Here is an 11707-nt window from a genome sequence, read left to right as displayed (position 1 = left end):
CTGAAGGGGATTCCTGGCCTCCACTCGAAGTGGGGCCGTCCGGGCTCAAGGCTGGCTGAAGGACCGGGGCCGATCCGTAGATCGGATCGGTGTGAGGCTCCAGAGCGGGCACGGCGAGGCCCATGGGGGTGCGGGAAGAGGTCGTGAATCCGGTAAAGACCAGATCGCCTCGTACGTCCGCTACGTACTCCAAATTACCGAATCGAATTCGGTGCTCAGGGATGAAATTATCGATTTGGTCTAGATGGCCTGTTGGGTTGGCATGCAGCACGATGCTGCTGAATGCGAAGAGTTGGCCGGGGACAAAGAGGTCCCCGGAGCTGATGCCCTCTCCGATGATCAGGTGAGCCATTGACCCTTGAGCGACCCAACATCGGAACTCTCAATGAAAGCACCAATGTCGGTGTCAAAACCGGCGGATCTCGGGTAGGGAGTCCCGAGCTGTGGATCTAGGATCAATGGGAAACAAGGGACGATGAACAAAGTGTTTACCCAGGTTCGGGCCCTCTCGAAGAGGTAAAACCCTACGTCCTGCTTGATTGTATTTGATGTATGATGTGGTTACAGAGTAGATCTACCTCGAGATCAGGTGAGTTAAACCCTAAGTCGATGAGTTGATGGATGTAGCTCTAACCCTAAAGACAAAAACCCTCCGGTTTATATAAGCACCGGTAGGGCTAGGGTTACATGCGATCAGTTACAAGGAGGGAAAGATCCTGCCTAATCTTGGCTTGGAGGGCACACCACGACTCTGAAGATTCCTTATCGGGCCACAGATCCGTACTCTGGCCTGGCTCCATAGTAGCCCATCGATCTGGCCCGAACACAACAGGCCGGCAGCCCAAGGACCCCTTAATTCAGGACTCCCTCAAAGGATGCAGGTTGCACCGATAAAAAAAGACAAATTACACCGTGCGAGGTGTAAAGTTTGCATGTTGTCCACAAAGGAATACAAGTCCCACTATGTGGGAGCGGGGCCAGGCCGGCAATATTAAGGACCCTATGCCGAACTCTAAAATGGGATCACTAAAGAAGAGTGTGTGCCTAACAAGGTGTCATTGACGTGTATCAAGGAAGCAAATAGGTGAGATGCATGATTGTATGTTCCTATCGCGGGTTTGAACTGAAGACTACAATGCTGGAAATTTTATCACCTTGAGCGGTCACGGCCTGGGCATGCGCGGGGCATGTTTGTTATTGTTTTTTTTAACTGACATGTTTGTTATCGTTCAAAGTAAAAGTTATGTTAAAAAATTATCGGAATCAATCAAAATGCGATCTAATTGCAATGGTCTGAATGTCGGGAACAAGTGAAAATGGCTTGTAATTTGGATGTTCGGTTTAAGAAATATAGCAATAGTTCGGGGCGCACGTTATGCCGAGCGAAAACAGCCGTGTATAGCACCTGTGCGCACGGTTCAGCATTTACAAGTTGGAAATTTCTGCAGGCAACGAGTTGGAACCGGCAGCATCCAAATCTAGCTCCATATGCATCAGAGACCTACTTCTTTATTGGTGATTATCTGTAGACAGCAACAAGTGGCTTTAAACTGCGCTAATGCTAAATTGGCTGTTTCCATTCCTTGAGAGGAAACCTCTAGATTTCAGATCCGAGGTAGGTCATGAAGATCGCAAGTACACCCTTTATTCTTAAATACTTCCTTCGTATCAAAATATAAGATTCTTTTTAACAATATTAGATATTTAGAAACAGATGTAGTACTTATGAAGTACTCTCTCGGCTCACAAATATAAGATGTTTTGGATATTCCAATATGAATTATATTTGAACTGAAATAAGTGAACAAACATACTAAAACGTATCTATAATTTTATATACATTTGATTCAGAAAAAAAAATGAACATCTTATATTTGTAAACAGATGGAGTACAACCGTACGATTAATGTCTGGAACAAAGACTAGAACCGGCCGGCACGTACGGTTACCAAAAGAGTAGGGAAAATGCAAGTTAGAGACTGGTTTATCACTTTCATTTGGAGGTCAATTATTTTTCTTTGACCTCCCACCGTTCACGACGTTTATATTCTGGAAGCATTTTTCAGAAACTAGGTATCCACTACAAGTTTAGTTCTTTTTGTCCTTTTTTCATACAAACAGGGCGGGTTTCTGCCCTGTTTGTGGAGCTGGATCTACACGTTTTTGGTCTAGGGACCATAATTTTTCTTTTCTGAGGGAGGCCTACACAAATGTTTTATGAATTATGGGACGTATCCCCCGAATTTTGTGTGCCTCAATATTATTCGACGCTCCACTCTATCCAAATCCAAAGACTGGACCAAATCTCGTAAGCTACAGACGGGCGTCCCAAATCCGTCTCAAAAGCTCGGGTGTACGGTCCAGTCAGTGACCGGTCACTAGAAAGTGACCAGACAGACGCCTCAAACGCCCGGGCGTACCTCATATCCAGCCCAAATCTAGGCGGATATATGGCGCCCGTGCGCCTCCGTCACGTCGGACCCGACAGCCCTACCCCACCACAAATTGCATCAAATCCACCCCCTCGCCCTACCAAATCCATTTGCTCTCTCCTCTTTTTTCCTCCTCCGCGACGCCCGTCTTGCAGCTCCGCCGCCGTGTGCGCTCTGTGGCCATTCCGAGCCTCTCTGCCGCCAGCACAAGCAAAACACTCCTCTCTCTTGTCCTCGCCGGCTCGGACGCCGCCGCAGTACATCTGGCAACTCTTGGGCTGCCCCTTGCGCTCTATGTGTTCGACACATTGTCCGACCCGGTTTTTTATGATTTCTTTAGGGAAAACGATGAATTCCGATGTTTCGTCGGACAAGGAGTATGGACGACAGAGCTTGATCAAATGATTCAAGATGAGTTTTTTGTTTCGTTGGATTCCAACGAAGAAATGAAGATGAACATGCAAGAGGAAATGGACCGCCAGGTGGAGCATATTTTCAACTTCAAGGGCTCAATCAAAGGGGGAATAGTGTTCAATCAGGATGGAGTCTCCGGAGCACGGCTACTGCAGAATGACTACTTTGCTCCAAACCTAACTTTCCCGGATGATCCATGGTTTCGTCGCCGTTTTCGCATGCGAAAACTATTGTTTTTGCGCATTATGGAGGGAGTGGAGGCACACGATGATTACTTCAATCTCACAAGGGATTGCTACGGCCAACTATCTTTCTGTGCTAAGAAGGAATGCATGGCTGAGGATTCTTGCACTTGGTACTGCCGTTGGTGAGATGGTCAGGATGAGGGAGAGCACATGCCTGAATACTACTGTGAGGTTTTCCCGCGCAAAGGTGGAGGTGTTTGGAGCAGAGTACCTGAGAGAACCAAGTGTGCAGAACACAAAAAAGTTGTTGACCATTGGAGAGGCCAGAGGGTTTTCAGAAATTCTCAGGTCAATTGATTGCAATCATTGGCAATGGAAGAACTATCCCAAAAGTTTGCGGGGAATGTATCAAGATCACACTAAAGAGACCACCATCGTACTAGAAGCAGTGGCATCACATGACTTATGGTTTGGCATACTTTCTTTGGAATGCTGGGTTGTCACAGTGAAATCAATGTGCTTCAACACTCTCCGGTGTTCAGGAGCCCTTGTAATGGGAAATCACCGTCGTGTAACTACAGTGTCAACGGCCATGACTACAACATGGGTTACTATCTTGCCAATGACATCTATCCTCAACGGGGGGCGTTTGTGAAGACCATATGCGAACCAAACGGCAACAAACAAAGCCACTTTGCAACAATGCAGGAAGCAGCTAGAAAGGATGTGGAGAGGGCATTCGGAGTGCTTCAAGCTCGTTGAGGAATTATTTGTGGAGCTGCAATGATTTGGGAATCAAAAACTTTATGGCAGTTCATGACATGTTGTGTTATTTTGCACAATATGATTGTCGAGAACGAGGTTGATGGTGTTGCCCGAACCATGGAGAATAAGTTCAAATCCCAAAAGATCAAGATACAAATCAGGTTACGAACTTTCTACATATGCATCAGAAACTTCGAGATCATCAGGTGCACACGCAGCTACCAATAATCTTGTGGAGCATATGTGAACCTACAATGAAACCAAAGAGCTAATGTTTGGGTTGTGCACTTAAAATAAAATTTATGTAAGAATTATGTATTTTTGCTAGTACAAACATTTGTTATTTACTACACCATTGACGTGTATAATGGACATACAAGAATTTGCATGGATTTTTTTTTCGCCGAAGCGTATCATTTCATTGACAGGGGAGGAACAAGAAAGTAAGTGGGATCAGATTACACAAGCGTAATCAGGTCCAAGCGAGAGAAGAAACTAGGGGGGATGCGCAGCCCCTACATGAGAGTTTACGGATTTCTCGCGGGGATAATGGCCGCTAGGCCCCCGGCACCCGCGGAGGCCCATGAATGGGCTTCGTCCCGGATAATCTGAGTAAGACGTGAAGTAGATGGGTGCTCGCCATCGAAGGGTGCATGCGTTGCGGTGCTTCCAGATGCTCCAGGCGATGAGAATGACGAGGGAGGCAAGGCCTTTCCGAAGCCTGGAGGGGGCCGAGACCATGGAGGACGCCCACCACTCTAGGAAGTCCTCGTCGCCGCTCGGCGCCGCCGCCGTCGTCGTCAGCCTGTAGGCGGAGAGAATGCCGTGCCATATTCCACGCGAGAATGGACATGCGATGAGGAGGTGATGCATTGTCTCGGGGGCCTGATCACAGAGCACACACCGATCGCCATGGGGGAGCCCGTGCCGGGAGAGACGCTCGGCTGTCCAACACCGATCTTGTAGCGCAAGCCAGGCGAAGAATCTGACTCGCAGCGGAGCCCAGGTGCGCCGGGTCAGCTCGTGGTGCGGGGAAGGAATAGAACCAGCGAAGATGGCCTTATAGCAGGATGCAGCCGTGTACTGCCCGGAGTCCGTCCAGCGTCAAGAGATGGTATCAGGCGTTGTGGAGAGAGCGACGTGTTGAAGGCACCTCCAGATGTCGATGTACTGGACTGTCGCGGCAACCCCGAGAGCGCCCTGGATATCTGTGACACAGGCCCGGTTTGCGAGGCCGTCCGCCACAAAACGGGCTTTGCGGCGACGGCGCGACACCATAGTGAAGAGGGCTGGCGCAATCTCGGCAAGGGACACGAGATATAAGGGGCCGTCCGGATGTGCCCGCAGACGTATAGGGGTGGATAAGTCCACGGGGCCCACCAGCTGTGATAACAAAACCAGCGACAGTGGCATGTAAGACTTCTTATTCAGATAGTCCATCTTCGCTTGTCTCAAAAAAAAAAGATAGTCCATCTTCGCTCCGTCCTTGTAAACAACTCGGAAACGACACCATCTGCCGCTGGGTAGAGTCCAAAGAGTTACGCACGCAATTTCGTTATTCTTTTTCAACACCGATCGCAGCTTGTACTCAAAGTCAACCCTCGAGACCGCCGACTATATTGCCTGCCTCCATTGAGACCGAGGCCAACCTTTGAGTCATCGCCGGTGCAAAGAAATTATCTATTATTTTGCGAGAGTAATCTCATGTCGTGTATTCGGATTACTTATAACAAACTATATTCTCCCTTATTTAATGGATGAGGCAAAGCTTTTGCCTCCCTTTCAAAAAAAGTCAACCCTCGAGTTAAAACCAGCATACCCTCGCTGTCATAGCTAATGCAACCAGCCATTAGCTTTAGTTCACCTAAACCCGAGACCGGAGAACTATATTTTTACTTCTGTACATCCACTAAAGTATATTAAGATAAAAATTCTCACTAGGGTTGATGCCTATTAACACAACTACGTAGATAAGTACTGAGCAATGCCAATGAGCAGCTTAGCTTTTGTGCCACACTTAGCCGCTACACAATACCATTAGCAAGTTGGCACCTACCATGCTCGCCCTCTTGCTCCTCCTCGTTTCCGCCAGCTCGTTGCCAGCGCCGGCGTCCGGCGATGAAGGAGCCGTGCCGGTGATCAACGCTTTCTCCCACTTCTGCGGCCCCACGAGCGATGCCGATGGACTCTACCAGCCCAGCAGCACCTTCGCGGCCAACCTCGCCAGCATGTCCGCGGTGCTCCCCAAGAACGCATCGGCCTCCGGCTTCTCCGCTGGCGCGTTCGGCCGGGCGCCGGACACGGCGTACGGCTTGGCGCTCTGCCGCTGGGACTACACCGGCGACGACTGCGGCGCGTGCCTCTCCAGGGCGTTCAAGGACGCGGTGAACCTCTGCGGCCGCAGCAAGGACGTCACCGTCTATCACGACCAGTGCCATATCCGGTTCCACAGCCAGGACTTCCTCGCCGGCGCCGTGAACTCGCCCGAGAGCGTAGCGTCGAACATGAACAACGTTTCCAGAGGGAACGTCGCCGCGTTCGACGGCCTGGTCACGAGGCTGGCCAACGCGGTGGCGGACAGGGCCAGCAACGTGAGCGGCAGGTACGCCACGGGCCAGGCCGGCTTCCCGCCGGACAAGATCAACGTGTACGGCCTGGCGCAGTGCACGCCGGACCTCACGACGGCTCAGTGCCGGGCCTGCCTCGCCGGCATCATCAAACAGATGCCCAAGTTCTTGAGCGGGAGGGTGGGCGGGAGGATTCTTGGGGTGCGCTGCGCCGTCAGGTACGAGAAGGATATCTTCTTCGCGACCACCGGCGACATGGTGACGCTCACGCCCCTGCTGGATCCGTCCAAAGGTAAGTCCAAAATCTTGTTATCTATCTAGATGTACTCCATCTGCTTCAAAACAAGTGCCGTGGTTTTAGTTCTTCACGACACATACTTTGGAAGGGAGGACGTAGCTTTTTACATTTGCAAATCACTTTTTTTAATCCGTTCAGTAGCAATTTCTCCATTTTAAGTCACCTGGAATGGCGTGCATTGCATTAGTTAGTGTCCCAAGTTGGTAAATAGTTTTGCTCCGTTTACAAACTGAGGCAGCTTGTGCGTTGCTTAATTTGGTTCCGCAGAGTGACCTCCTTCATGGTAGTGGAGTATTAGCCGTGAGTTTGCATATCCTTTCAGTTCATGGATGAAAATGATCTAATGAGAATGAAAATGATCGACGTTTAGACTTCCGGTAGTGTGTATGCAGTTTCTTTTATATGAGTGTATATATGCACTTCTGATTTGCGTATATTTGGAGATTTTGAAGAAGAATCGCTCCTAGTATGTCATTCGCGAATACAAGAAAATATTGCCTCATTGAGTATTGAATTCGCTGGACTTATTGTTTTCTTAATAATGGGTGAGTTGAATTACCTGGGGAGGAAATGCATCATATTTACGTTTGGCCCCTCTAAACATTCATACTTTGACTATTGCCCCTCTGTTATGCCAGTCAAGCTCCACCACTGAATATATGCATTGATGAAAATTAATAAATTACTAGATTTGGTCAGTGCATTACTTTCTCTGAACGATATTATAACAGTAAGATTAACTTTTTTCTGGAGGGGTACAGTAAGATTAACTCTAGTAGTCATGACACATGAACATATGATCATGATACCCAAAGAACATATAATCATGATGATAAATTGTTTCTGTTCATCCATGCAATAAGAAAATACTTTGCCTACGATAAAAAGACCATAGAGAAATTCCCTCTGAAAATCATCACTACGTGCAAATTAATTGTATATTTTCAAGATCTAACACAAGTGTGGCAGTAGAGAATTTCCTAGCTTGCCTTCAAGTTGGACCTGCTTGACTTTTGATGTCCATAGAAGATTATGCCGGCCGTGCACATCAGCCTATAGGGACGAAGAATTGTTTTGTGCGCCATGCGTACGGATCCGAGAGTATTATATGTTCATTCATGAACTAGTTTACGACGGGAGCTGTTCAAGTCTTTGCCTTCTTACGTGAGATCCAGAAGTTCTAAAAGATTTCGAACCGACGACGTAGATATGTCCTCAATCCAAGTCACCTTTCTTCTCTTGACAAGATACCCGATCCAATCACTCGTTAAGTTGGTAGGCCACTTCCGATTTCTTGCGGGAAAAATGGTACTGCAGTATGCCTTTTTTTTTTTGCGTGAACTGTATGACTTTTCTTACAGCAAATATGTCAGCTTGCGTGTACGTTCTGTACAGAGAGTCAGCGCCAAAGACAGTTTATACAATTACAAATATTACTCGTGGGTCGTACGTGTAGCTGGCAATTGCCACCCTGATTTTGCTAGTAGTAGATCTCCTTGTTAACCCTGGCGTGGCCGACAGATAGCTAGATCTGGGTTTTGTGGTCAGATTTGATTTATTCTTCCCACACAACCCCACGGCTTTTTACCGTTGATCGAGCGACACCCATAGGCCGATCCACGTGCGCCACGAGATCCTTTGATGATTAGTTGCGTCGATTCAACTTAACCTTTCGTCCTTATTCTTTGTTGATGATTTCCGCGGCCATGGCCACCGGCCAACCTTTGTTCTACATATCAGATCAGACTCGCGCACTCACTCACATCACATGCCTAGCTTTAGGTAGTGCATACAGAATCCGGATGCATATGTGCATGCATGTCATGCACGTATGTACGCGACAAATTCAGCCTTTGTTTATGCGCAAGCATGTAGTAGGTTCGTCCGATCATTATCTAATAAAATGCTGGTCTTGCTTGTGCTGCTTTGCTTTGCCTTCGTGGACGTTCACATCATGTCGACCCCACGCTGAAATGTGATAGCTTCCACCGGCGGGCCCCTGGTGTGTTGGACTCCGCTTGGGTCGTCGTTGAACCCCTACCCTCACGGAAGGTCCAATCAGCATCCTTGAGCTTGATGTGCTCGGCCAGTTTTGCCTTTGTATAGGGGTTTTGAAACATGCTCTTTTTTCGAAAAGGGAATATATTAATATCGCGAAGATATCAATTATATGCTCTTTCTTACCTTTTCTTTTCACATGAGAGATAAAAATTGCACTAAGTAGTTCTTTTGATCAACTCTTACCTTCTTATCGTTCATGTGAAAAGAGAGGATTAAAGGGAGCATGTTAAAAAAATCACGACTCATGGCCCCACTAAATTTATTGGTTTCGCCCTCTGTATGCGAATTTCTTTTCAACATGTCTCGTGCAGCGATCACCAATGTGCAGTCACCAGAGACTAAAAAATTGACGTCAACTGTTGTAATTCTAGCAAACAAATGTTGTTAAAAAATACACTTGCAAAAGTTTGTACTAGCATTTTATGGTACACCGTTCTCATCCAACTTGGGACATTGTTCAACTCGGCCTGTGCAGGGAGCAGCAACACGCACACGCTTTGGATCGTCGCGATAGCAGTCCCCGTAACCGTGCTCCTCTGCGGCTTCTTGGCATGTTTCATGTGGGTGAGAAGGCGAAGAAGAGGTAGCTAATTACAACATGTTCTTCTCGCAAATGGTTGCCCTGCAATTCTGCCTGGATCTCGAACTGATGAGTGTATAATTAATCAGTGACCAATCTCTCAGGGACGGTGAACATACCAACCATGTCCATGGAGATGGAGCAGGTGCTGAAGCTATGGAAAATCGAAGAGAGCGACTCTGAGTTCTCGCTCTACGATTTCGACCAGATCGCAGACGCCACCAGAAACTTCTCCGACGACTACAAGCTCGGTCAGGGCGGCTTTGGCGCTGTTTACAGGGTACAATTCTTACACGCAGTAACGCATGCACACACAATACTGAATTTCTGGTAGTTACACACAAATGGATCATTCGGTGCAATGCTATTGTAGTAAAATGTAAGTGATGTGTATTTCAGGGTGAACTGCCTGGCGGGCTTGAGGTCGCAATCAAGAGGCTCTCTACCTGCTCCGTGCAGGGGTTGATGGAATTCAAGACCGAGATCCAGCTGATCGCCAAGCTTCAGCACACCAACCTTGTCAGGCTCTTGGGCTGCTGCCTCCAGGCCGAGGAGAAGATGCTCATATACGAGTACATGCACAACAAAAGCTTGGATTGCTTCATCTTCGGTACAAGCACAACAAGAGAGACCGAGAGAGTCTCGCATGCACGCATCTCCTTCTGCCAGATCTCATTCGCTTACCCGTCTCGTTGCAATTTTTTCTGTACAGATAGTGCGAAAGGGGCTATACTGAAATGGGAGCGGCGCTTCCGAATAATCGATGGGATCGCCCAGGGGCTTCTTTACATGCACAAGCATTCCCGCTTGCGAGTTATACACAGGGATCTAAAAGCGAGCAACATCCTCTTGGATCGCGACATGAACCCCAAGATCTCGGACTTCGGTTTGGCGAGGATATTCTGCTCCAATGTCACGGAGGCCAACACGACCAGGGTCGTCGGCACGCAGTAAGTTATACACGCTCCTGATTAAATTTGACGACACATAGCTACTCGCTCCGTTCCATATTACTTGTCGCTGATTTAGTACAACTTTGTATTAAATCAGGGACAAGTAATATGGAACGGAGGGAGTACCTCACTAACAAAAATCAAAGACACATAGAAATGTACTCTTTGTTGGTGATCTTATAACTCAACTTCACTTCTTTTTTTATATCTTACCAGCGGTTACATCGCTCCAGAGTATGCTTCAGAGGGTCTCTTCTCCACCAAATCCGACGTTTTCAGCTTTGGCGTCTTGCTCCTGGAGATCATAAGTGGGAAGAGGACTGCAGGATTCTACCAGTATGGAAAATTCTTCAATCTCACAGGATACGTAAGTACATATGGCGTTAATTGGTCCTCGAAATCCGCTTCTCTGCAAACGGGAAAACCACAATTTTGGTTTTTGCTGATAACCTGAAAGAGGCGCCCGCTCACTGCAAACCTTGTGTTAATTCTATCAGGCTTACCAGTTGTGGCAAGAGGCGAAATGGCACGAGATGGTCGATCAGGTACTCGGGGTCGACTACCCGGTGACGGAGGTGATGAAGTGCGTCCAGGTGGCGTTGTTGTGCGTCCAGGACAGCGCCGACGATCGACCCGGCATGTCCGATGTCGTCGCCATGCTCAGCGGCGAGGGGCTCACGCTGCCGGAGCCCCGACAGCCGGCCTACTTCAACGTTAGGTTATCAAGCTTACCAGAGTCAAATAGTTCCTTTGGTGAATCGTCGTACATCAGCAACGTCGCCTTGACTGATGAAGACGGCAGATAACAGGAGCAAGTGTAGGCGGCCAATCAATTTGTACTAGCGAGGTAATTAACTATACATGGCTACTATTCTCATCAGATTTACCAAAAGGAAGGACCATAGTAGACTAACGTAGTTGATGCACATAAATCCCATGCCCATCAACATGTTGAAAGTTACTTTTTTTTTTGCATTCTCTCGTAAATTTATTTCTTTTATGTAACCTTAGGTGGTTTTTTGCTACGTTGTAATATCTGTATTAGGACTGCACACAATGTTTGTGTTATCTATAGTTTTTTTTTTACCATTGATTCATTTTGAAGTCATTATTTCGAAATGCAAAAGCAATTCGGAATTCATTTGCAAAAGAAGGGACGATTTCACATCCATACATTTGCATTTACTCATCAAAGTGAAACAAACTGAAAAGGGTAAAAAGGGAACTGCCCTAAAAATCGAAAACTCTTCTCTTACCAATTCATTTGTCTGGCCCTTTTCCATGTATAATGGAGGCATTGTGTTGCGGGCAAGATCGAGGAAATTTTTGGAACAAATTTTTTCGAAACCATACAAGCCTGTGGAAAATGACTGCACCATTGCACCACTAGTGGAAGATTTTGTTTGCACTGACTCAAATGTGCAACAATGAAAAACTTCGGACACATGGTTT

The 11707-nt window shown here is 47.3% G+C and overlaps 1 protein-coding gene across 1 annotated transcript; it reads left to right on the top strand.

Annotated features, from left to right (window-relative positions):
* The first annotated feature begins 5823 nt into the window (after positions 1 to 5823).
* LOC123052510 (cysteine-rich receptor-like protein kinase 10) lies at positions 5824 to 11283 on the top strand. The gene is made up of 7 exons (XM_044475720.1): positions 5824 to 6655; positions 9198 to 9305; positions 9392 to 9582; positions 9702 to 9912; positions 10015 to 10252; positions 10472 to 10622; positions 10753 to 11283. Exons 1-7 carry the CDS (start codon positions 5854 to 5856, stop codon positions 11059 to 11061), a joined length of 2010 nt encoding a protein of 669 aa, XP_044331655.1. The 5' UTR covers positions 5824 to 5853; the 3' UTR covers positions 11062 to 11283.
* The last annotated feature ends 424 nt before the right edge of the window (positions 11284 to 11707 follow it).

Source organism: Triticum aestivum, chromosome 2D (genome assembly GCF_018294505.1).
Source record: "Triticum aestivum cultivar Chinese Spring chromosome 2D, IWGSC CS RefSeq v2.1, whole genome shotgun sequence".
Taxonomy (NCBI): Eukaryota; Viridiplantae; Streptophyta; class Magnoliopsida; order Poales; family Poaceae; genus Triticum; species Triticum aestivum.
The sequence above is the reverse complement of the archived record's forward strand: the minus strand, read 5'-3'. Positions and strand labels throughout refer to the sequence as shown.

What these genes read in the sequence shown, in the direction of transcription:
- LOC123052510 (XM_044475720.1), top strand. Translation starts at nt 5,854, where the DNA reads ATGCTCGCCCTCTTGCTCCTCCTCGTTTCCGCCAGCTCGTTGCCAGCG. An exon ending in GCTTTGGCGCTGTTTACAGG is followed by an intron (nt 9,583 to 9,701) that starts GTACAATTCTTA and finishes TGTGTATTTCAG; the next exon opens with GGTGAACTGCCTGGCGGGCT. An exon ending in TCTTCAATCTCACAGGATAC is followed by an intron (nt 10,623 to 10,752) that starts GTAAGTACATAT and finishes TAATTCTATCAG; the next exon opens with GCTTACCAGTTGTGGCAAGA.